The sequence below is a fragment of the Chamaea fasciata genome, unplaced genomic scaffold (genome assembly GCF_029207755.1).
Source record: "Chamaea fasciata isolate MVZ Bird 193981 ecotype frontalis unplaced genomic scaffold, bChaFas1.0.hap1 SCAF_2, whole genome shotgun sequence".
Classification (NCBI taxonomy): domain Eukaryota; kingdom Metazoa; phylum Chordata; class Aves; order Passeriformes; family Sylviidae; genus Chamaea; species Chamaea fasciata.
This window is the reverse complement of record NW_027094087.1, coordinates 28066016-28091659: the sequence shown is the minus strand read 5'-3', so window position 1 is coordinate 28091659 and position 25644 is coordinate 28066016. Positions and strand designations below refer to the sequence as shown.

Sequence of the window (25644 nt, the reverse complement as noted above, 5' to 3'; positions counted from 1 at the left end):
TGAGCGCGGTCCGCGCGCGCTGTTTCGAGCCCCCGGGCCCGTGCGGAGCTGTGGCGGTCATGGCGGCGGCCCCGGAGTTCCACCTGCCCCTCACTCCCGCCGATCTGCTGCGGGATGGCGGCCCCGGGCGCTACGTGGTGCGGGAGGTGCTGCTCGCCCGCGAGCTGCCGCCCGCACTCGCAGGTAAGGTATCCCCGCACCCCGTTCCCGGTCGGGCCCGGTCCTGCCGCCGGCTCATGGCCCTCTCACCGTGTTCTGCCGCAGCTTTCCGGACCGCCTTCCGCTCGCGGGGCGCGCTGGCCGTGCTGCAGCACTTCGACTGCGTGTACAGCGTGCTGCAGTGAGTATGGGGCAGGGACGGGGCCGAGGGGCGGGCGCTCGCCCCTCCGGCAGGCGCTCTTTGCTCGCCGCACTTAGGCCCTGTGTTTGTCCCGCAGCCACTTCCGATCCGTGGGCACGGCTGTCAAGGAGGATGCCCTGGAGCTGATGATGCACGGTGGGTGTTTCCGGCCGGCGCAGGACTAACGGAGAGGTTGTTTTCCCTCGGCAGCTCAATGATGATATAAAGGCTAATGTGACTCGGCCAGCTGGGCTGTACCCTCAGCTCACTCCTGTCATACGGGTCTGTAATCTTGGTGGACGATGCTGAGTTGTGCACGTTCGCTGTAAGGGCAGACCGACAGAAAACCCTCTTCCCCATGTCCCTGGAAAATACATCTGTGCGATGTATCAGCTCAGAGCGAGTGTTTCTCTGAGCTGACAGCGCTGTGGGGATAGGACAAGACAGCATGTATGCCCAAGGTCTGGGTTGCAGGGAGCAGCCCATGTTACAGCTGGTGAGATGTGAGCACACATCTTTGGTAATCTGATGACTGCTCTAAGCCTCCCAAACAGAGGATGGCTGAGGGACCTGGCAAGGAGTGCTCATGACTTTCTGCTTCTCCTTAGTGGTGTCCCATCATTCCAATGAACTTCCTGCTATCTTGAGCGACTCTGGGCTGAGCCATGCAGACCGCGCTGCTCACCTCAATGCTCTTAAGATGAACTGCTATTTGCTGACTGGCCTGATGGATGCCTTTGAAATGGAAACCTGCAAGAACAGTTGTTCGGAGGCAGATCCTGGTAGGAAGGTAGGTGAGGGGACTGGAGGAAAGGTTATAAAAGTCAGAATAAAATTTTAAGCTTGTTGAACTCTGTAGTATCTGCCAGATTTTATAGCTGAGTTTATATAAACACAATGCCAGCAAGAGCAGTGAATAATGTGGAGCACTGGTGCTTCTGTGAAACCGTGCATGGAAAACAGCCAAAGGGGCAATCATGTATCTAAACATCAGGAGGGACTTGGATGCCCTGGCCTTTCTATTTCATTCTTCAGTTTTCGGCTGGAACTTAGTGAGCCAGTATTTTCTCAATATTTCCTTTCTGTGGGTAGAGATGGTGGCAGTGGATACAGGTATAATCCTTAAACCACACGAGGCAGTGGTGCTGGCCTGAGCTGAGAGAGAAGAATGGGGGAAAAAAAGCCCCCTGTGATCTCACACATCTCTCTGTGTGTCTCTTAATGCTGTAGAATTTAACAGATTTCTTATCTTTTGAAGGAGGCAGGGCAGCAATGGCGTTTTGTCTGTTGTGAAGCTGCTGATGTATCTCATTGTGTAATCTCCTTTCTAGAACAGGAAGAACCATGCCAAGTCTTCTGGATCTTTGTGGGAAGAGGAAAGGGAGCCGCTTTTACGGCTGCTTACACAGCTGCTGCAGCTGGATCTCCGTCAGCTTTGGGGTAGTTTAGCAGTGGAAGAAGAGTTTGTCAGGTATGAGTTGGAGCAGGTGGATTTGTGGAATGAGTGATGATTCTGAGGGATAAAAGGTTAAATGATAGATCTACCGATGAGATGGTATTACAGCCCTCTGTGGGGTGCAGATCATTGGGAAACTGAGGAAGGAGCTTGAGGCAGAAACAATGTGTATATTCCTCTCCTCACGTAGGCTACAGAAATTCAGATGTTTTGCTAGATTTTGGAGGATGCTGGAGAATCTCTCAAACAGAAATGTGTGGTGTACTAGAATGATGGTTGTGCAAGTTGTGATAGTGAGGTTTGCTGTCTGTCTTCTGTGGGTTTAGCTTAATGACAGGAAGCTGCTACCGTATCCTGGAGAATCCAAGTATCAGCCTGCAGAGGTACCGGGTCACACGGGAGGCTGTGACACATCTGCTTGCTGCAGCTCTGGTTCATTGTGACCACATGTTGAGTGAGTTCCTGTTCTTCTGCCTTCTTCCTGAAGCCATTCCCAGTTACTTTCCCTGACCTCTTTCCTCCTTCTCATGTGTGAAAGGTGCCACTCTGAAGATCACACAGATGCTGCAGCACTTCGAACATGTAGCCCCAGTGTTTGCACAGGCTGTGAGCCTCTGGGCTAAAGAGTATGGTCTGAAGAGCCTGGTGGGTGAATTGCTAAGGTGAGAGAAATATCTGGAGCCTTGCCCTTCTATCCCTAGCAACTTGAGGCACCCCATTCCTTGTTTCATCTTTCTCTTCAGGGAAATAGGACAGAAATGTCCCCAGGATTTGGCTCGCGAGGCTTCTGGAGTTAAGGGTTTTGCTACTTTTATAAGTGAACTGGCTGAACAGATTCCAGCTCTGGTGCTCGCCAACATGAGTGTTCTCTTGCCTCATTTGGATGGGGAGGTACGTTTCTGCAAAGTCACCTGTCTAGAAAAGGCAAACGGTAGAGATGCTGCTATCCAGTTTTTCTGTCTGGAAACAAAACCTCTTTCACAGAGCTCAAGTATCCAAAACCTGCTCTATTGGAAGAGGTTCTGCCCTTACCTAAAAGATGCAAAGGGAACAGAAACCATGACATCTCCTGTCTGGTTGTCACTGTCTGGTTGTCACTATCAGATGTCGGAGAACAGGAGACTGCCTACTTGTTTGAGGTCCCTGCTATTGTCCCTTGTTCTTCAGCACTTAATGAATTTGTCACTGTGTTACCTTTTGTTTACCTGCTGTAAGTGTTTCTCATTTCAGTACTTGGCTTCTGTGAACTTACCTGCATAGCAGGGTTAGGGTTGGAAGGGACCTTAACACCTGTGCCATGGCTAGGGACACCCTCGACTAGACCAGGTTGCTCAAAGCTCCATCCAACCTGGCCTTAAACAGTTCTAGGGATGGGGCATCCACAGCTTCTCTGGGCAACCTGTTCAAGTGTCTCACCACAATGTCAGTAAAGAATTTGTTCCTAATATCTAATCTAAACCTACCTTCACTTTGAGGCTGTTCTCTTGCCCTGTCACTGAATACCCTGGTAAAAAGTCCCTTTCCAGCTCTCTCATAGCCCCCTTTAGGTACTGGAAGGTGCCTCCCCAGAGCCTTCTCTTCTGCAGGCTGAACAAGACCAACTCTCAGCCTGTCTTCATAGCAGAGGTTACTCTGTCTTGCAGGCACAGCTATGTGCACCCAAGCTTAATACAATATCCATGCTGAAAAAATTCACTTAGGGTTGGAGCCTGGGATTTGGCAGGCCCAAACTCTGGGCACATCAAATCATGTCTTTTGGTCTGTTCCTAGTTGAACAACTCCTGTCTTGGCAGAGTTACATGATGCGAAATGCCATTCTGGCAGCTATGGCAGAAGTGCTGGTGCAGGTGCTGAACGGTGACCAGCTGGAGAAAGCTGCCCGTGGCACTCGGGACCAGTTCCTGGACATGCTGCAGGCCCATGTGTGTGACGTGCACAGCTTTGTCCGCAGCCGCGTGCTGCAGCTCTTCACTCGCATCGTCCAGCACAAGGCAAGTCTCTGCTGGGCTATTGGGGTTGCCTCAGTCATCTTCTTCCCATCTTGTGTGTTCTGAGGGGATTTCTGCCACCCTGCTTTTTTGTTTGCAGAGATTGAAGTTTTAACAGACAGAGGTGCTGTCCCTGTGCACTGTGGTGTCTGCAGTTTCTTCCACGAGACCAAAGATTCCAGGGGTGGGGGAACTGGGGGGTGGAAATTAAGTGCTGTTCATTCTTACCAGGACAAACTAGAAGAAAGAGCATAGCATACAGCCTCTTTTCACACACTGGTATGGGAAAACATCACAGTTACCAGGTATACTGAGACTCAACAGGATCCTGGATAACCTTAAATCCTTGCTTTCAGTGGACGCTGGACCAGAATATATCCAGAGGTCTTTTGAGCCCTAGACTTTTCTGTAAATCTATAATCTGTGCTTTTTAGTACATGAATATGTCTGCAGTAAACTTTTCCCAAGTCTCTGAGCCTTCCTGATAACTTTATCTGTGCTCTTGCTGTGTTCTAGGCCCTGCCTTTGACTCAGTTTCAGTCTGTGGTGTCGCTGGCTGTTGGGCGGCTCAAAGACAAATCTGTCATAGTGGTTAAAAACGCCATCCAGCTCCTGGCTGCGTTTTTGTCCAACAATCCCTTCTCCAGCAAGGTAATTCCAGTTTCTATGGTGGATATGTTAGATGCCTATTTGCAGGCTGAATATCTGCAGTGTGCTCTAGCCAGGGCAGTAGTGTGTCTTGTGGGAGGAACAATGTAGCTTTTGACTCTGAAGGTGGCAGCTTTCTGGTCTTGCCAGGTTCAGATCTTGCCTTCTTGGGCTGGTCCCTCTCTTGGTAAAATTCATAGCTATACTGAAGGCCAGGAGGGATGTGACTGAGGTAAAAAGCTGCAACGGTTTTGAGTCCACTGTGAGGTTTCTCTCCTTAGGATCAAAATTAGTTTTTTAGAATATTCTTCATGGGTCTGCAGCTCTTTGTGTTTCGCTGTACCTTCTCCTGAGTTTCTGAGCCTTAGACTGGCAACTTAGAGCAGTTCTCATTCTAGGATCGGGGCCAGAGTGTACTATTCCAGTTTCCCAAAACAGGGTTATCTGTAGGGGTTCACAACTAAGGCAGGGAGTGGAAGTGAGAGGAGAATTCTGGCATTTCAGGAAAAGGAGCATAACTAACATGTTTCTTCTTCTCTTCCTGACATCTTCAGCTAAGCTGCACTGACTTGGATAAGCCACTGAAGAAAGAAATGCAGAAACTGAAAGAAATGAGGGATCGTAGCAGACCCACGGCAGGTTAATTCCTTTCTTCTTCTCTCCACTTTCTAGGACAGTCCAGAATTTACTTTTTGTCATATTAAATTTGCTCCCAGGTTGTGACAGCTTTTGTCTCAGATCTTACCTGTGTGAAATGGTGAGAGCAGATAACTGGGATTAAACTCACAACAGTTTTCCTTACGGTGGTGTTATAAAAGGATCATTTTAATATCCATGTCTAAATCAACAGTCCTTAGAGCTATAAATCCTATTTTCAGCGTAAGAACTGAAAATGTTTATGAACACCCTCCCAGGTTTCTCTTTTCTACCACTCAAGGACTGCTTGAGTCATGATTTTGGTCAGATATTATTTAAACTTAATATCATCAAGTTTAAATGTAGGCAGCACCAAAGTCCAAGGCTAAATAAATGATGGTTCTCTTACTTGTCTTTTTTTTTCTACCTTCAGTGGGTTTTTTTGTGTTATTTTTGTTTGTTTTTTGTTTCATTTTGGGTTTGGGTTTTTGGTTTTGGTTTGTTTGTTTTTAATTTTGTATGTCTGAGTTCTTGTCTTATTCTTACTGCAGTCTAAGTGGGATCAGCAATGGGAATAGTGCCTGCCTGGGGAGGAGGTAGGGGAAGTAGAATTTTTAAGTTCCAGATGAGGTTTTTTTTTCCTTCCCATTAATGGTGTCACCTGAGTCTGTGTTCTTCATTCCCTCTGATTTTTAAGTAGCTCCTGTGATCACCCCAGAAGAAGAGTGGGAAGCAATGCTACCAGAAATTAGGGCTGCCACACAGCAGCTCTTTCAACCACTGCAGAAAGGGGAAGAGGAGGTGCTGGAAGTTGAGGAAACAGTGGAGAGGACAGTGGAGCAAATCACTGGGCTGTTGAAGAAGCTGAATTACAAGTAAGAAGGCTCTGCGTTTTGATAGTGTTTATCTCAAGGGGTGATTTCCAGTAACATTACTCTGTAGGAAAAGACTGATGTGGGCACCCAGCACAAGATGCTGGTAGGAGATGCTTTCTCAGGTGTTCAGGGCAAAGTTGGGTGGTTTCCCTTATGTTCTGCCCTGATGTGTTGCTGATACTCTCTTGGGCAATGTCACTGTCCAGGAGCGCAGCCCACCTTACACAGAAGGCCCTGTGTCGCTTCCAGGGAAAGGAGCCTTTCATTGGCCCTCGTGAGGAAAACGAGGAGGCAACAATTCTGGATGTTCTGAAGAGACTTTACACAGGTAACTCTATAATTCTGTTTCCTAGATCCGAGAAGGAAGACTCTAGAGCCAGAATAAACCCTCTGGAATGCTCTGTCCTTCCTTCTGACCTGTGAGGCTCAGTGTGTGTGTACTTGTCAGCTCCCAGAGCTGCAGCATCTCTGCATTGTTTGTTCATCTAGTACCGTGGCATTTTAGCTGGATCGTATTGATCTTAATTTCTGGTTGGAACAGTTCCATGGTCCCAGTAAAAGTACATTTCTGGTGCTTTAACTCATGTACTATCTGAGGGGAGTGAAGCCAGTGTTGCCACTCCCACCCTTCTGCCCTGTCTGAATTTGTCAGGAATTCTACTTCCTGAATAGGTAGTAGCACATAATGCTTACCCTTTGCAGCCTTGACCAAGTATCTGGTTCAAGCAAAGTCTTGGTTATCTGTGGCCTGTGCCTCTGGGTGTATTTTCAAGACTTCACGTACATTATGTTCGGTGTTTCTTCTGCATAAGGTTGCTTAGCCAATCACGTTGAGCATATTTCTGTTGGAAGTCTGTTGTCTAAAAATCTTAATTTGGTGAACTCTCCACAGTTGCACAAACCTTGCTAAGGAGTAGTAGTGTTTGCCTTCTCCCTGGTTCCCTTTTAGGGCCCTCATCTATCTTTGGGGAATTACCAAGTTCAGATTAACCCCATCAGCATTTTAATGGAGTTTACCCCAACTGGACCATGCCGTTCTATACTTGTACCAACCTGGCATGTCTCTGGAGCATCCCACTGTAGTACTGGAATTTGCTTCACAGCATGCTGAGATTTTGTAGCTAGGTCTGATGGCAGAATTTGGATTTTTGTATCCTGGCCCTCGGAAGGTGTCACTGTGGGATGGGGAGGGTTAAAATGCCTGTTTCTCTGGTATCTTCAGTACTGCTCACAAAGAGTGTGCTGTGTAGGTTCATGCCCAGGTGAGAACAGTGAGGATCCTCCAGGTGACAACAGCAGTGATAAGATTGAAGAGGTTGTACAGGAAGAGCAGGCTCAAACAGAGCTGGTCAAACAGGAGATGTTGGTGCAGTACCTGCAAGATGCTTACAACTTCTCAGTGAAAATCACAGAAGCTCTGAACCTGATCAGCAAGATGATGTACGAAAACTCTGTCTCAGGTATGTGAAATAACCATGGGGCCCTTTTATTCCTATTCAGCATTTCTAGACCTTTCCTTGCTTGAGAGAAGCTATTGGAGTGCTAGAGCTCCAAGAGAACGAGAAAAGATTGAAGGAGCTGCTCTTCACTGAGCAGATGTTATAGACACTCCCAGGGTATTGGAAAAGCAAGCACCATCTAAATGAGTGTCATGAAGGGGTTGAATAGAGCACGAACAGGCTTTTTAGGAGTCCATTTTTTAAATATCAAGGTTGAAAAAGTTTTTTTTAATATGTTTAAAAGTTGTTTTTAAAAACATACAAAAAAAATGTATGTGAACTTTTTGAAATGAAAAAAGCCAGCCAGGTGACCAAAGGGAGTTCACTTATGGAAGCTGCCCTTCCTCCTGTGGGGAGGTGCAGATGTTCATCATCTCAGCTGAGGTTCTCCCAAAGTAAGCCTGGCCAGTGAAGCTGGGTTTGGTTATGTGCTCTGTGCCCTGACACAGCTTCAGCTGTTATGCTGGCCGTAAGAGGGGAGCTAAGCAGCTGCTCTCATCTAACTCACCTTGCCTCACACTTTCTTATCTGGTTAAACATGAGCCTGATCAATAGGTTCTGGTCTGGTCCTCGGTGCTGTAGAGAAAGGTGGTGATCAGAAGGCCTTTGAGTTAATTCAACTGCTCATATTTAATATTAGAACTACTGTAATCACTTAGACTTTTTTTGAAGTTATTGGAAATTGGCATTTCCAAGGGATGAGGGGCACAACTCCTGCTCCCATGCTCTCCAGCACATCCACCTTCACAGATCTGGGGTATGGATGGGTGTGGGCACTGCAGTGCTCCAGACTTCATTCAAACACATCTGAGGCTTCATCTCTCTTGAGGGCTCATGTTACTTGCAATAAGCATGTGGGCTTCCCCAGCAAGGTTTGATGTCATTAGCTATTTGCACACACGAAAATGAACGCCTGGGTTCAGTGCCTTTACAGGTCCTTTAAGGTTTAAGGCCAAGAAATTGCCCTACCTGGTACTTAAACACCTGGGGTTTGATTGCGGGGGGTTTTTTTAATGGATGCACAAATTTTAATAACTTTTCATCTCCCTCTTGTCCTGTGTTGTAGTATAAGGAAGGCAAATTCAGTGTCTGAACAGTGGAGGTGTTTTGAGACATTGTCTCCATTTGGAGAGAGTATGCTGCTGGGTCAGGGACTGGTGCTAAGGGATGTGTCTGCTCAGATTTAGCCTTTTTAAATTAAAGATTTAATATTTAAAGATTAAAATTTTTCTTCTGCTGCAAATTTATGTATTCTGGTGTGACTGGAGGCAGCTTGCCTGTTAGATGTTCTTAATTTTGATTCATAAGAGCTTATACTGGTAAAAGCTCTTACTTAACCAGAGGTCAGACTCTATGAACTGTTTGTTGTACAATTCCTCTGAGCACTGCTGTGGATGTTTTGTGATGCTAATTTAATGGGGGGTTTTTTGTCTTATGAGAAGGCTGGGCAGTCTATTCCAGGAGTAGTCAAGCTGGAATCAAACATAGGATTCCTTACCCCATTTGTACATCAAGTAGCTTAGTTCCTCTGGTTATACCATTGCACTGGGGCTTATATTCAGCTGTCTGCTGTGACTATGAGATCTTTTTTTCCCAAAGCTACTGCTTCCCAGAAGAGAATTTTGTTCTTTCTCAAAGATAGTGTCTGTGCCCTTTCCCTAACTGTATCACATTGGATTAAGCTGCAATATTGTTAATTTGTGTCTCTTTTCTGGGACATCTACATCTTTGTACTAGTGATCCCATTCTGACTCCAGCCCTCTGCAGACAGTAGTAGTGATCTCAAGAGGCTTGTAGAGCTTGCTGTGAGATCAGTACTCCTATGAATTTGTTTTAGTGGCCTCACTAATGGTAGCTGGGAAGGAACTGCACTATCACAACTGTTCTCTCTGCAGTGGTGCAGGAAGCCATTGAGTTCTTCGTGACAGTCTCAAAGTTTGGTGTGCCCCAGGCACTGCTTGGAGTCCGCAGGATGCTGCCCCTCATATGGTCAAAGGAGCCTGGAATTAAGGAGGCTGTGCTGAATGCCTACAGACAGCTCTATCTGAGCCCCAGCGAGGATTCGGAGAGGTATGGATCTTCCTAATCAGATTTGGTTTTCCTTTCCCTCCCCCATCCCCTTTCTGCTGTTGGGAATGGGGTATGGACAGGAAGAGAACTGAGAGTTGCCATGCTTCATGCTGAGCTGAAACATAACGTTATTATCTGAGTATCCCAGTCTTCCTGCAGGACCTACTGCTGAGCTTTTGTTCTTGGTTTGTCACAGAGCTCATGTGTAGGAAATACATGCAGCAAAACTCTGTGAGACCTTGTGAAGCAGATGCTGAGAATTACTTGAAGTTAAACTGTTGTCAGGCACTAATATTTATTGTTCTTATAAATTTCACTTTCATACAAAGCATTGCCTAAATAGTCTGGGTAGGGTCCCTATCTGATAGGGAACAGTAAGTGTTAATTATGAATGTTTCTCTTGCCGGCAGGGTTCGTGATTGGCAACAATGAATTCAGCCCTTTAGGAGTCAACTGTTGATATGGAGTCATCCCATGTCCACGAATCTTATATAATCCAGTCTCTGTGGGCAAAGTTGTTGGCCAATGTCCCATTTTGAGTTTCTTATAACTGTAGTTTTTCACCCTGCTGGGATAATAAGAGGAACAGTATGGTCTAAAGTTGAAACTATATTTCTGTTACCAAAGCTCAGTTTTTTTTGCTGACAAGTCATACATGCTGTGGCCTTGGTCATGTGTAGGCATTCTATTTCTGATGTACACAACACATGCCCCATTTCTTTATGCTTCACACTGTACAAGGTTAGTTCTTATTTGGGTGCTTTCACATGTATTTCTATTTGTTTTTCAGTCAGACCAATCTTAAATCTTTTTCTAACAATTTCTATATGCCTTAGATGGGAGGATGTTAAAGAGTTTTTGTTACCTATTCCTCTTGAGGATTTGGTGGTGGGAGCTGGCTACCAGTTGCAAGTTTGCTTCTTCCATGCTAGGAAAGAGCTGTGTCTCCTCCCTCCTGTGGCACTTGCCCTTTTTTAGTGCTTACCCACTTGTAAATCCTGTTGGATACTTGTGCAGTAAGATAAGGGTGATCCCTGGTGGGATGCACCATAACTCACCCTCATTTGTACCATCAGGGCAATAAAGAGCACCTGCTGCTTCTTATTTCTTCCTGATAATATTGCCTGGAGACAGCACATTTACAGTTTATGCTCCGTCCTCAGTTGTTCATAGAGAGATTTTCAGTTCGTAGGGAATTGTACTTTGACTTGTGGTTGAGAATAAAATGGGAAGCGGCTGCTTAGTGCCTCTGACTCGATCTTTGAGCACCAGAAGGAGCACCAGTGCGCAAGGCAATGGACTTTTAAGCCCACATCGTGGTCATTGGCACTTGAGTTGGGTGACTTCGAGAACTCAAGATTGTTGTGGGGGTTTTCCTGATCCTGTGGATCATTTCTGTTCTCAAACAGATGGTTTCAGCTCTTTCAACAGGGCACTAATTGTGACAGTTGCTTTTTCTTTACCTTTTACTTTTTTATTGTTATTTTTCCCCTTTCAAAGGGCCAAGGCACAGGCCCTGGTGCATTCTCTCTCTCTCATCATGGTGGATGCATCACTGGGAACGATACAGTGCTTAGAGGAAATAGTGAGTATTTGCTTCGACTGGGTTTGCATTCTGTATCTGTTTTATTAAAATGGTAGTCACTGCAGATTACGTCTTTACTTTGAAGTTCATTCTTCTTTACCTGTCTCTAATTTTTTAATTGCATTCCTTTTGCAGATCTCAGAGTTTGTGCAGAAGGATGAAATAAAGCCTGCTGTGACCCAGCTGCTTTGGGAGCGTTTCACGGAAAAATCTCCCAGCTCGCCGCTGGAACGCCGCGCTGCTGTGATGCTGCTGGGAATGATGGCACGGTGAGCCTGGGGCCAGGTTGAAGCCTCTGAGTGGAAGGATGTACAGGGAGTCAATTTTTATTGAACTGTGGGTGCTACATCAGCTGACTCTTGGGCTCTAGCTTCAAAAATAGCAACCCTGTCATGGGGTAATGAAGCCTGGAACTAAACATAGTTGTGCTAGATCCCACCAGCACGGCCTCTGAATGATTATGATGAGATTATTTTCCTTGTGTGAATGCCCATCCCTTCCCAGAGTTTACAGTGTCACAACTCTGCAGCTTTGTCTGTGTTTGGATAAGAACAGTGAGAAGCTGCTGAGTAGAGATGTCTGAAGCCTTTAGCATGAAGAAAAATGAATGTTTCACTTTCTGGGGGCAAAAAAAATGAATCTGCACTAAAAGGTTTCCACTTCTTCAGTTTCTCAGCCCAGTAACCCTTTGGCATTCAACTTACCTACTCTTCCTGCTGTTCTTACTTCAGTCCTTCATTAGTCAGAAACAGGCCTACATAATGATGATCCTAAAGTTCTTTCACAGGCAGAAAGGGGAACAGGTGGGTGTGGATTTGGGATTGGCTTTTTTTGGATAATGTTGGTTTGGTTTGTTTCCCACAGTAGGGCAAGGAGCGGTATACATCACAAGTCCTGAGCTCCTGGACTGTTTCCTACTTTCCAACATTTTTGTTTTTCTTACCCCTCTAAGTTTTTGTCCTTTCTGATAGGAAAGAAGAGTCAAGAATCTTCTTTCTTTACAAAAAGGCTGTGCCCACTGTTGATCACTTTGGAGAAACTCATCTCCTAGTGCAGAGTGAATTACACTGGCTTCTGTGGAATATTGCTTGCTGCTCCTCTAACTGTATCTTGAGTCATTTGGATGGGTTTTATTTTTATTTTTTCCCCCCTTATTCAAACCACTCCCTTCTGCAAGGCACAAGGAGTATTTCTCTTGGTTAGCCATACTTCTGTAAACTTTCAGCAGCACCTCACGTGATATCCCCATCCCTTCCATTCCACAGAGGAAAGCCAGAGATCATAGGTAGCAACCTGGACATCTTGGTGACAATGGGGCTGTCTGAGAAGGCATGTGAAGACTATAGGCTGCCTCAAGAAGTATGCAATGTTATATCCAAGCTTGCCAGTAATCCTAAGGTAAGGCTTTGGGTTTGTTCTTGAGGTCATCCAGAAACAAAGCAAAGAGGAAAATTGTATGGAAGAAGAGAGAGAGGTAATTAAATTTTTACAGATTTTGAAATTAAGTAGGTTAAGACCATTCAGCAGCACTGTCTGGAAAGCTTAGCACACATCAGTGAACATGTAATAAAAGAATTTTCATTAGGCAACAGCCTGAATTCAATTAGTAAAGAGTTCAGTGCACAAGAAAATATGTTTTCCTTTCAATTCTCTTCTTCAGACTCGCAGTTCTAAACTGATTTGTGTTTTCTCAACCATGAAGCCCTTTCCTCTACTGATGTTTTCTGGTGGTGTGATTCTTTCATCCTCCCTATTAATTGATATTCAGAAGTTGTCAGCTGTACAGCAGAATATAAAACATGAAAGGTTTTCAAACCTGTCCATGTTGTATGTAGAATAACACGATGGTTGATGGCTTCTTTCCCTGGGAAACAATTTATACTTTTTTTTTTTTTTTTTTTTTTTTCCCTAATGCACTTGGAAAAAAATCTGGGTTTTGACTCAGTTATTTGGGGCATTTTGGTTCAGGAGTTCTATCACAAAAGCACTCCTCCTTCACAGAGCAGCATCATTCTGTGACAGCCCCTTCCGCTGGGGATGTTGCTGCAAGAACTTCATGAGTTAATATGTATCACAACATGCTTAAATATTCTAAAGATGGCTGTAATTCAGTTTTTGGTTGACATAAGTCTGCAGTTAAGCTTGTATGTGAAAAGGGACTGAACTGAAAATACTTAACTGACTGGCAGTAGCTCTTCTCCCTGCCACCCATCCTTCCAACCAGAAATTCAATACAGAGGAGAGGATTGTGGTGAATCAGTTCTTGTTTCAAGCTACTGAAACCTGGTAAATCCTTAAGCAAATTCTGTTTTGTTCAAGTATATATTCATCAGGCAGACATAGGTGTGCTGGGACACCTCAGGTATTGTCATACTTGGTTTAGTAGTTCTCTAGGTTATCTTATTCCCAACCTAAAAGGTGGTGTGACTGATACAGAATATATGCAACAACCTAAGCGTGAGGTGGTCCTGGATCCAGACGGATCCTGTGTTATTTCCACTGATGGTATTTTGCTTTTAAACAAACCCATATGGTTCTGGAGTACCCCAAGGCAAGCTGACTTACTGTTGATGACTCTAAGATGCTCCAGAGATTTCCCTCTTCATTCATTGCAGAGAGTGAGTAAATAATATCAGATTTTAAATTAATCCTTTTGAAATTTCAAGAGTTATTTTGATTTAAGGTGAGATGGTGGAACTGTCTAGGTTGGCCTGGGATCATCATTTGGCCCAGCTTTAAATCCACCCAGTGTAGTCACCATGCTGTCACAAGTGACAGCAATGTCCCTGCTGCATGTTTAGCTGCAGAGCAGTACTGGATGTCCCTGGCATGGGTTTGGTTAACATTGTGCACACAGGAAGGTTAAGTACTGGGAAGGACATGGGGAGATTTCATGTGCTGCTCCCATGGGTGTAACTCACCTGTTGTCTCTGCAGCCAGCACTGGAGAAGAAGAGTGCCCCTTTTCGACTGCCACAGAACCACATGCTCTTTGGTTGCCTGAGTGAGACTGTGAGTAAAGGTGAGCCCAGGCCAGCAGGAGGTTTGGAGGAGATGGGGTTGGGCTGCAAGACCACCTGTGTTATCATTGCTATGTATGAGTACATTGCTCCCTCTTCTCATCAGGCTTTGCCCAGCCAAGCAGTCACTGGATCCCCTTCATGGAATCAGCTGTAACGCTCATCTACCAGCTGGCAGAAGGGCCAGAGGAGATCTGTGCTGACATCCTGCATGCGTGCAGTCAGCAAGCTCTGGAGAAGCTGCAGGAGGCTGATGAGCAGAAAGCTGGTGAGGAAAAAAGCTGATGAAGGAAACCTCTACCTATGCTTTCCAGTGCTGCTTTGGGTGGCCTTGAGTAACTGCAGGAGAACAGAGCTGAGGAGCTGGTGGAAGTGTTGGCATGGGAGGGCGCGAGTGCTGCGAAGGAGTCTGTGGAGTGTGGAGATGGGTTATACTTGAGTGAGACTTGGCACTAATGGGGAGGAGGTCTAGATCAACACTGAACTGTGGTCATTTTTCTCCTTTAGATGCAGGGGATTCTCCACGCAGAGTCTCTGATGGTGCTGGCAGTCTCTCCACATTCCTGCTGCTGCACCTGGTGTCCCTTGTGGGACAGGTGGCACTGCAGCAGGTGGCATATTTGGAAGTGTCCGTGAGTGCAGAGCTACGCAGACGCCGCATGCTCAAAGAGGAGAAGACCAAGAAGAAATCTGACACCAGCACAAGGAAGCAGAGAGCCCGGGTGAGAACCAAGGGGTTTTTTCCTATGGGCAGCTCTTCTAGTGTCCCAGCTACAGCAAACTTCTGGAGAAATGCAGTCCTGAGGTTGCATGAGGTACAGGGCAATGTGTGCTTCAGGAATAGAAGCAAACACATATTGATCAGGATTCACAGGAAGAGCTGAATGACCCTATTCACTAAAACTCCCACACTTGGTCTTGAGTTTTGGAGAGGCAGAGGGGGGAGGGAGTGTAGGATGATGTCCTGGCCGTCCTTATCCTCCTGCTTCAGGAAAACATTCCCCTTTCACTCATCACCTTCTTTCTTACCAGTACAATCTTTTGCAACTGACGCAGTAGTGGTGAAAAACATCCATTTGTGCCCTGAGTTCTGGAAAAAGGCTTCCTAGAACCCTGGTCCAGAAGATTTGAAAGTCCTATCCTCTGTTAGGTAGTAATGATGAAGGTTTAACAGTAATCTTTCTAATGTGATTTGGATGCTACAAATAGCTTGTCTGGTTAGGTCTACCTTGGAATGTTTTCCAGAGTGCAGTGAGGCTGACTTTCCTGGGTAAGAATAGAGAAAAATGTTGTGTCCATCTAGGTATCCAGTCTCTATTAGATGCTTATACTGCTAAGTCCACAGAGAACTTTGTAGTTCATTTCTTCATCCACCTGCTTATCACTGTCACTACCATTTTTCACACAGGAGGAGGTTATTATGAGATTTTCAAAAAAGTAGCAGTTGAATACAGATGTGGTCCCCATTGCAAGGCCCATCTCTCCTTTCTTCCCTTGTGTTGCTTTTTATTTGCTATAAGGTTTCCCATAATCTTGCTCACAAAACCAGCAATTCAAAGGCTGCTTTGAGCTTCTTGCTTTTAGTATTTGAATGTCCCTTAAGTTATGCAAGATTCACACACTGATGCTGGATGTCTCCTAGGTCTGTTTTATCTTTATAGTGTCAGTAGTTTAAGCTTTCTTTACATTCTGGGCTCCTCATTACAAGGGAGATACGGAACTCCAGGAGCAGGTCCAGTGGAGGGCAATAAAGATGATTGAGGGGCTGGAGTATCTCTCTTAGAAGGAAAGTCTGAGGGAGCTGGGCCTCTCACAAGCCTCAAGACTGGGAGGGGGCCTCATCAATGTCTGTAAATATTTGAAGAGGGGGTGCCAAGAGGATGGAGCCAGACTGTTCTTGGTGGTGCCAAGCACTAGGACATGAGGCAATGGGCAGAAACTGATGCACAGGAAATTCCACCTGAATGAGGATGAACTTCTTTACTGTGGGGGTGACCAAGCACTAGAACAGGTTGCCCAGAGAGGTTGTGGACTCTCCCACACCTGAGATACTCAAGAACCATCTGGACACAATCGTGTGCAATGTGTTCTAGGAAGACCCTGCTAGAGCAGGAAGGCTGGACCTGATGTCCCACTGTGGTCCTGTCCAACCCAACTATGTGACCCTGTGATTGGTGTTCTGTAGCATGTGGACTGGAAAATCCTGGAGTACCCTTCACAGCTTCATTCAGTTCTTGGGGGAAAGTGGGTTATTACACTCTCTGTCAGTCTGTTCTCCACTCTAGTTGTGCAGCTGGTAACATGCATATACCTCACACCTGAAAGAAGAGAACCCTGTGAAGAAAGGTTACTGTTGCCTGACATCTTTCTTACAGTCTTCTCTCTGCACAGAGCACAGGGAACGAGACCACTATGGAGGAGGAGCTGGGCCTCGTGGGAGCCACAGCTGATGACACCGAGGCTGAGCTCATCCGCAGTATTTGTGAGACAGAACTTCTAGACGGTAAGTGTGGCTGCCACCAGGATTACTGGCTGTCTGCCTGGGTGAAAGAGCAGGTACAGTGGGTCCTGAAGGAGGTAGGCTGTTTCCTTTGGAAGGAAGCACTGTCATTTTCCATGGTGTCAGTTTCCATGTAGGCTGTTTCTTGGCTCTGCCTTTCTGGAGGTGGTTTTTCAGTGGTCAAAGTGAGTCAACCACTTTGCAAACTAACCATAGTTTGCAGCAGCTCTGGGATAAATGGAGTAGTTGTTCTCAAAGCAGAATGCACAAACAGCTCTCTCATGCTCACTGTCTTTATCCCCACGCTCTAGGGAAGCACCTGTTCTCCGCCTTTGTTCCACTGGTGCTGAAGATCTGCAACAACCCTGGACTCTACAGTGACTCGGCTCTGTCAGCTGCTGCAGCCCTCACTCTTGGCAAACTCTGCATGGTCAGGTACTGCTGAGCCATGCCAGAGTTCTTTTCCCAGCCTTCCTAGTACTGAAGCATAAGCAAATGTTGCAATTCCTTTCCCAAGGAAAGAACAAACACAGAAGAGTGTTCACAGATTGCTTTTTTTTTTAACTGTTTTTCCTCTGCTCTCCGAGAGATGGAATTTTGCTATCTATTCCTTCTTTGCTGTACCCTATCTTGTTAGCTCTGGGTTCTGTGACTCCCACTTGCGTCTGCTGTTCACGATGATGGAGAAGTCCGCCCTGCCTGGTGTGAGATCCAACCTCATTATTGCAGCAGGAGATCTAGCCATCCGCTTCCCCAACCTGGTGGAGCCTTGGACATCACATCTCTATGCCAGGTAATGCTACACACATTGCTGGGAGAGGACGTGTGATGCAAACCCTGTGGAAGGGTGACACTGTGCCTCCAGAAGGTGAGAATGACCCAACAAAGCAAATTTGAAGATGCTGGTGCAGGGATACAGAGCTGTGGGCTGTCATGAGTACCAGTAACTTGGAGACACTCCCTTGCTGCTTTCTCCTGTCAGGTTGCGGGACCCCTGCCCGAGTGTGAGGCGGACAGCTGGGCTGGTGATGACTCACCTCATCCTCAAAGACATGGTGAAGGTGAAGGGCCAAGTGAGTGAAATGGCAACTCTGCTCATAGACCCAGAGGAGGAAATCATGGGAGTGGCTCAGAACTTCTTTGCTGAACTCGCCAACAAGGCAAGTGGATGCTCAGGGACCTTATTTCACAAGAGCAGCGAAGGGCTGTTGGAGGCTGCATCAATGACATAAGTCCTGGAGAAGGTGTGTTAATGGTGTAGAGCCATTGGTCTGTCTCTCTGTGGACTAAAAAAGGGTAGTTAAAAGAAATTTTGCAATACAAGTTTTGCTTCATCCCTGCCTGATGTTGCTGAATTTGACCTCATCCATTCACACTGGAAGGCAGGCTCCAAACCACTGCCTTTTCCGTTTGCTTTCTTGTGTATGCCCAGCACAGGTTTAGGAGCTGTTTTCTGTAGCTCACCTTTAGGCCTTACAGCAGAGTTCCCTGACCTTATGGCTCAGGCAGTGCACCTTCTCTGAAACCTTTCTGAGTTGTTCTTGGCCGTGAGACACTGAGATACTTAAATTGTAGCAGTTTCTGCCCAAGCAGCTAAGAACAGGAGCAGCGTTACCCTCAGTACACTGTTCATTCCATGTGCAAGCTCACACAGGCCCTTCAGAGTTTGAGATTTACTGCCTGAGAGGCTGCAGTGACACTAGGGATTTTCTTGTCTTGGTTTGCTTTGTTAAAGCAGAGCTGGCCACCTGACTGCACTGACTTCCTATCTCTGCAGCATGTATGACAAAGCTGTGTAAAAGCAGTGGGAAAGAGAATATGGATTGGACCTTCTCAGGCAAGCTGGGAAGCAGTTCCATGAACTATTTGTTCCATGAAACATGGCTGTTACCTTTATCAGAGAGCTTTTTGTCGGGTTGTGACAAGGTTGGAAGGCAAAGAAACTGAATCCAAGTCTGCCAAAGAGCAGAGCTGGAGTACAATGTTTAGTTTGTTGATTGGCTGGGTTTTTTTCCCCCAGCCAAATAGCCCTGGATAGGTTTGGCTGTCTGTGGACAGCTTGTTTCAAAAAGCTGATGCTTTCAGTCAGTAGATTTGGGGTGGAAAGAAAGGAGGTAATTTTAAGTGGGCAGCTTATTTGGTTTGACTCAAATTATCCTTTATAATTCTGTATCTCATGTAGAAATTTGTGTTCTGCACAGGGTAATGCTGTCTATAACCTGCTTCCAGACATCATCAGTCATCTCTCGGATCCTAACAGTGGCATAGAGGAGGAATCCTTCCACACTATTATGAGGTATTATGATGTTAAATAAATCTCTTATTACCTAGGACTATGTTTAGGCAAAGGGGGTGTCATATCAAGGGAAAAAAAACTGTACACTGACGTGTACAAAATGCTTTTTCAGTTGATCTCTTTGATCTGACTTTTTTAGTCTGTACTGGAAATGAAGTCAAGCTGAGGGGAATTGATTTTAAAGCCACAGAGTTGGGGGTGAGGAGAGACCCTACAAAGTGTAACCACTAACTCAAAATTACTTTCTCTCTAGAAAAGGAAAATAGTCGGTTTTACACATTGGAACACAGATATGCAACACTAGGAAAACACAACGGGTTTTAAAGACTGCTGCCTTTGCCATTTTGGTGGCTACTGGAGTTTTGTAAGCAGTTTTAGTAAAGCTGTAGCTACAATAACAGGTTTGGGTCTAGGGTGGCTTTCTGGTGTTTTGTGTGGGGTTTTTGGTTTGGTTGTTTGTTTTTGTTGGGTTTTTTTTTTGGGGGGGGGGGTGTCACATTTTTGGTTTTGGTTTGTTTTGGTTTGTTTTTTTCCAAGAAAGCCTGACTCTGGAGTATAGAGATACTGGATTATTTCAGTCTGAGGTTATTGATTGCTCACGGACAGCACTAATAACGTCCTTATTGGGAAAGTACAGACATTTTCCTCTCATTTCTGAAACTTAACCACATGAGGGGTTTTCTGAGTCATTTGAATGCCTATGGATTATAGAGGGGGGTGTTAGACGAAAGTACTGCTGTTGCTGAAGAGAAGAACAAGAAAATCTCCTGTGATTTTTCAACTAGTCTTTCTATGAGAATCCAGTGCATTTAGGAAGAGGGGTGGAATTTTGGATAGGTAGGAGTTGAAATACACAGAAAAGGTCTATTAGAGAAGGTGTAATTGAGAGTAAAATTAATTGATGGTGGCAAAAGTAGATGGATATTTTGCTTTAGCTTTAATTAAGGATGGTAATATGAAATACTGGGAATTATAGCTTGTGGTTCCTGACAGCACACATAGAAGTGGAAGTTAATGTCTGAAGTGATGCAAACCATCACAGGGAGACAAGAGGCAGCATGTAGAAAAATTCCAAATAATTTTGGAATTTTCAGTACTGTTTTTAATTAATATAAAACTGGAGGTGTTGCTACACACAGAGAGCATAATAAGTGTGGCAATTGCATTAAAGTGTGATTGGTGGAGTTAAAACAGGTGTAAGATGGACTTTTGACTTTTTGACAACATACATGGAGAGAACTGGAGGTGTCTGGCAAATAAGAGAAGAGGCAGTATTGATTTAACAATGTAGACAGGTATCAAATTAGCATAAGGATAATCAATTTTAAAGACCTGATCATCAGTTCACACACCACATATCCTTTAAATAGGAAAAGAAAGGAATTAGTAGTTGAAACTGAACTATGTCCCCATGCAGCATTATATGAAATGCTTACACTGTGGAGAGGATCAGGTTTAACTTGGAAACCATGGTGGATAAAGCACAGGCTAGGAATGAAGCAGTGCCTCATGCTCCAGGGATACTTACCAAACTGGAGAATAGGGAGGTGTAAAAAAGATAAGGTAGTGTGGGGACCATCACTGTTAAAGGACTAATTTTGGAGAATGAGAGCTACAGTAATAAAAACTGAGATGTAAACTAGCAGAACAAAGTATAAGGCAGAATGTTTAGAAGTTGTTGAACCTCCTCTGTAAAGGTATGGCTAAAGTTAGAGGTGCATTCCACTTCCTGCTTTAGCAGCCCAGTTTTTTCTGGTAGAGGGAAGCATTGGCAGTGCTGGTGAGACCTCACTTGGAGTGCTGCCACAGTTCTGGTCATTTAAGTTAAAGATGAATTGATGCTGGAGCAAATGCAAAGGGAGGACTCTTGAGGTTGCTGTCTCTGTTATATATCATTGAAAAGCAGCTTGGTGTGGTGGTTGTAGACATAACAAAGACTGATCAAGGAAGTGCTTTAGAACAATTATATCAAGGCCAGTGGCAATCTGACTGAGCTGAATTTAACAGAAATGTTGGTACAGAAAAAGGAAGAGCAGCAGGACCTTCTTAATAAATAGAAGTTATTCAGTCATTCCTAAGAGGACATAGTGCAAAATACACAAGTGCTTAACTGTGCTAAAGTCCAGGTGTCTCTATTCCTCAAGAAGCAAAGGAAAAAATGGATTAGGTTAGCATTTAAATTCTGTTAAGCTTTGTTCCCATTTTAGTGCAAAGTAGTGCTCACTTCTGCATTGACTCAAAATGCAACAACACCCTTTCAGCAATTAGTAGTGGAAAAGTCACAAGCATGTTTTTGAGGGGGGGGAATACTGCATGCCACAGTGGTCTCCTCAAGGTTTGCTTGTCAAACAAACTTATCTGCCAGTGCAACTTGTGAAGTGAGGAGATTGTTGGAGGTGCTGCATGCTCTTAAAACTGGATGGAAGGAGCAGATAAGCAGTCAGCACTGATGCCTTTTCAGCACGCCTCCTACCTGAAATGGGGATTCCTCTGTGGGCTCTAATCTTTCGCTTTTTTTTCCCCCTTGCAGACATCTGTTCTCATATATTACAAAAGACAAACAAACAGAGAGCTTGGTGGAGAAACTTTGTCAGAGATTCCGGACTGCCAGGTGGGTTGTAATCTTCATTTTCCTGCCAAGCGCTTCTGCTTCTCAGGATTTTTCAGAAGAAATGAGCTTATATGTGGTGGTTATAAAAGGTTCCCATTACGTTCTTCACATGGCAAAGTGACAAATGCAACATAACTTGGTTTAGGTCTCCCTTTTTTCTTTTAACTACCTTCTCCTAAAAACACATGAATACTTATAAATTAATTCTGACTTTATTATGCAGTGACTGACCCTCTCTTCCTTTTTTAAGGAAAAAGTTTTGTGACAGTCTAGATCTGCATTATAGCTGAGCAAGGAGACATCCCAACTGTGATCCTTCTCCAAGGGCTATTCCCTTGCAGCTCAGCTAGGAAATTAGTGTGTTCAGCTGAGAAGTTGGGTTCTCTTCAGCAGTCCTGTCTGGGGTGATCTCAACTATCAAGCTGACATAGGTCCGTCCTGGTTCTGTGTGCATGGGCTGCTCAGTACCAAGTCTACGCCTGGGACTCTGTTTTGGTTTTTGATTTTACCTAAGGGCTTGTGCCACCATACACTTCAGCTTTTGCTCTGCTCCATCTCCAAGATGTGCATCCCTTGCTTGTGCATTGCTGATTACAGAGTATGGAGTGCAGGACCCATGCGGTGAATCTGGGATATCATTTTGCTTTCTGGGTTTTTTTGCTGCCTATCCCTCACTCCCCCAGCTGTAACTTCACTGACCCAGGCATACAATACACTTTTTGTTTCCTTCCAAGAAAAATAACAGAATTTTATCTTCTTGCCTGGCATGTTCTTCCAGTGAGATATCTTCATTTTAACTTCCACTGGCTTTGGTGTACCCTGCTTTCCTCCATTCCTGTGGTTTTCCTTCTCCATTGTTGTGGCTTTGCCCTTGAGATTTAAGCTGTCTGCTTATCTTGGCCATTTGTGCACAGTGCCTGAGCATGTGACCTGCTCAGCTGCCTCAGGGCGTTGCATATTTCCCAAAATATTTGGATTTTGTTTCCTGATAAAGAGTGGAGAGTGGTCCATCTCTCCAAAGTTGCCTCCCAGGAGCACGTGGTGAGCTCTTGACACCCCATTTGTAAATAACCCTCTGTATGTAAGTTGTGTCTCGCCTTTAGTAGAATGTCCTGATATTTCTGTACCACAAAGGTGATCAGCTTGGTGCACGCTAGTGGTACTGCTAGAGCAAGACTCTCACTCTAGGCCAAAACAGGAGCTTATTAGAAAAGATTTTGCAGCCACCATCACCCTCCTCAGCATTTTTGGAATTCTAAACATAACAAGTTGGCAGGTGTCATTCAGACTGTAAAGGTGGAAACACTTGGATGCTGCAGCTTTGTTCTCCATCTCTCTGTGTTTGAGTAGAGCGTCCTGAGACAGCATGTGCTGGACAGATTGAGGCCCTCACTTTGTGTATATTAAAAATAGGGGTTTTGGCCTTGCTTTTCCCCTCCCATTCCATCACAGTGATCTACAGTAGGGATGTTAGTTTGTGCTTTTATTTTTCTTTCCATTTGGTTTTATTCCAGTAGCTTTTGCTGGAATTTGAATGTAATCCTTCTCTGATACAGCATTTGTTATTTGTTGACTTTATAACTTAATGAAGATGATCTTCTTTATGTAACCAACCAGGAAAGGGAGAGAGAACATCAAATACAGCTTCTTCTTGAGATCATCTCAAACATGCAGAAATGAACAGCCGGGGGGGGTTGTTATGTGGTTGAAATAAGGCCCTTCAGGAGGTGTCCTGACCTGAGTCTTTTCCTCCTGCTCAGCAACAACTTCTGACACTTTCCAAACAAGTGACTGTGTTCTTTAGCAGTCGAGCCTTCATGTTTTTCCGACAGGCACTAAGTCAGTGTCATGGAATACAGTGGTGGTTATGTGTGGTATGGCACAGCACCCTGCCACTGACCTGTAACAGAAAAACCTGAATCTCATGTTTTGCAGGGCAGAAGCACCTGCAGGAAATGCTGGTAGTCCTGGGTGAGATGTGCTCATCCTCATACACCCTTTTTGTAGGAGCTAATGGTGCTCTTTGTCTTTCCCAGGACTGAGCGTCAATATCGGGATCTGTCCCACTGCCTTGCTCTGCTTCCAGTCTCGGATCGGGGCCTTCACAAGCTGCAGGACAACTATGAGTGCTTTGCAGACAAGCTCCAAGATCCAGCTGTCTACAATTGTTTCCAAACTGTGCTGGCTCGATTCCGCAGAGCAGGCGTTAAACCTGAGACTAAAGTAAGGGTGTGGGACAAGGGTCCAGGCCAGAAAAACAATTGCTTTTTACATACAGTAACTGGAAAACCCTGCAGTTTTTCATTTTAAGCAGACTATTCCTCACCCCTGGCAATTTATCAATTTATTTATTTAACTTGATGGCAATTCCACTACAGATGTAATACTTCTCTCCCCTCACCTTCTCTTTTCTTTTTATCCCCTCCACTGCTGTTTTACATCTCCATCAGGCTCTAGCTGAAGAGCTGGAGCAGAAGCTGTCTGCCTCCCATAACCGAGGACTGGATTCAACAGAGATATGCCAAGATGGCAGTCAGACTCCAATGCCAGTGCCGGCCAAGCGGAAACCAATAGGAAGTATGTTCCTTTTTGTGAGATTCCAGCCTTTCCCTGATCCTGCAGTCCAGCAGAAACACCTAAGGACTTTTCCTCACCCTTACTGCCTTGCTCTATTTTTTTCCCCTTTTTCTTGACAGGTTCACGCCGCCAGCCCCTAAGCCCAGCCAACAAAGATGATGATTTTGTGACACCCCCATCCCGCACCCTCCGAAATCATAAGCGCACCCAAAAGCGCCCTCCACGCAAAAAAAACATCATTACCTTCTCCAGTGACGAGGAGAATAACTCTGAGGATGGTAAGGCACTGCACACGTGGGCTCTGAGGGAGGAAGGACTACATATTTCTCTGCTCAAGGCAGTGGAGTGCTCATTATTGCCACGTTTTACTCTCTTTAGAGCTATCAGCAGAATTAAGAGAGGAAGAAACCCCCACCAAAACAACTCCCATCACCAGATCTTCAGCCCGACGGCCACGCTGAGGGAACCATCTGCCACTGTCTTTAACTAAAAATAAAACTCCCTTTATGCAACAGTCGCCTTCTCTTGCCTGAACTACCCCATAATACAGCAGTGCTATAAAGGAGGACAAAATGGAAGTTAACAACAAGCTGAAGCAATTGCAACCTTTTCTTCTGAAATCTCCACAAAGAAAGGCAGTTATGATGAACATAGTTGCCACTTGGACTGATTTTGCCCTGGCTTTGCAGATGAGAATAAGCTGCTCTTATTAAAATAATGATTTTAAAAATCTTTGAAAGAAAGTCTTTCTAAGAAGAGCCAGACTACCCACAGAATACAAAATGCTCATTCCTTTCTCATTTTGCATGTGCTTTATACTACACTATTCAGCTTTTAACACAGGACCAATGCAATTGTGCTGGGTTTAGGCCCTTTTATATTTCATCCTTTTTGAAGCTCTTGTCCTGTAAAGCCAAGCAGGGTTTTGAGGGGAAGGTACCTGCATCTTTTTCTTGTGAATATCTCATCAAAGAAGTGTTCAGGGAGTGGGGTGTGAGGAGAAAGAGAGAGAGAAAGGCTAACTTAGATTAGAGCACTTCAATAAACAATAGGTAAAGTCCATAGGAAAAATACATCTTTTAAGAGCTAAAAAAACCAAAACCACTCCAACACTAAAACTTTAGAAGTAACTTGTAATAATACTAATTTGATAAATTACTAAGTATACTGATACCCTTGATTGTCTTACTGCTTTCTGGAATGTATTTGCTGCAAATCCACTTATGTTTCAAGTAAAATTGGCAGGTTTTTTCCTTTCACAAATGCCACATCAGCTTTCAAGTCAGTCCTGGCACTCCTTAAACTGCCCTGTGAACATGAAGTACCCTAAATTAGATTTTGTGTTAATCACATAAATAACCTTTAACCTTCTGTCTAGAGGCAAATTGGCATTTGTCCCAGAGCTCCTACTACAGAATTATTTCCTCTTACCTTGTCAGCTGCCTAGAAAGCAGACTAGTCACTAGCTGGGCAGGAATGGGAAGGGTGGTCCTCCTCTCCACTGCTTCCTGCAGATCTGCAGTCTCTGTCTCTGAGGCTTTACC

At 45.0% G+C, this 25644-nt stretch overlaps 1 protein-coding gene and 1 non-coding gene across 3 annotated transcripts; both read left to right on the top strand.

The window, feature by feature from the left end:
* Window positions 1-59: 59 nt before the first annotated feature.
* NCAPD2 (non-SMC condensin I complex subunit D2) lies at window positions 60-24612 on the top strand. Of its 2 annotated transcripts, none has more exons than XM_066175490.1 (31): window positions 60-183; window positions 265-340; window positions 438-496; window positions 949-1130; window positions 1672-1811; window positions 2123-2250; window positions 2335-2458; window positions 2540-2687; window positions 3590-3787; window positions 4301-4435; window positions 4987-5071; window positions 5769-5943; window positions 6150-6271; window positions 7194-7403; window positions 9338-9512; window positions 11013-11097; window positions 11233-11366; window positions 12363-12495; window positions 14034-14118; window positions 14223-14384; window positions 14624-14838; window positions 16508-16619; window positions 16928-17051; window positions 17254-17409; window positions 17599-17776; window positions 18818-18912; window positions 21443-21523; window positions 23560-23746; window positions 23974-24100; window positions 24220-24378; window positions 24479-24612. In XM_066175490.1, the coding sequence occupies exons 1-31, from the start codon at window positions 60-62 to the stop codon at window positions 24559-24561; spliced, it is 4197 nt and encodes a 1398-aa protein (XP_066031587.1). In that variant the 3' UTR covers window positions 24562-24612. The 2 variants fall into 2 exon arrangements, with proteins under 2 accessions (XP_066031587.1, XP_066031586.1); XM_066175489.1 differs by having other exon boundaries at window positions 5766-5943.
* Window positions 550-874, top strand: LOC136286182 (small nucleolar RNA U85). The gene has a single exon (XR_010719819.1). It is a non-coding gene; the product is annotated as a small nucleolar RNA U85 (small nucleolar RNA).
* Window positions 24613-25644: the final 1032 nt, after the last annotated feature.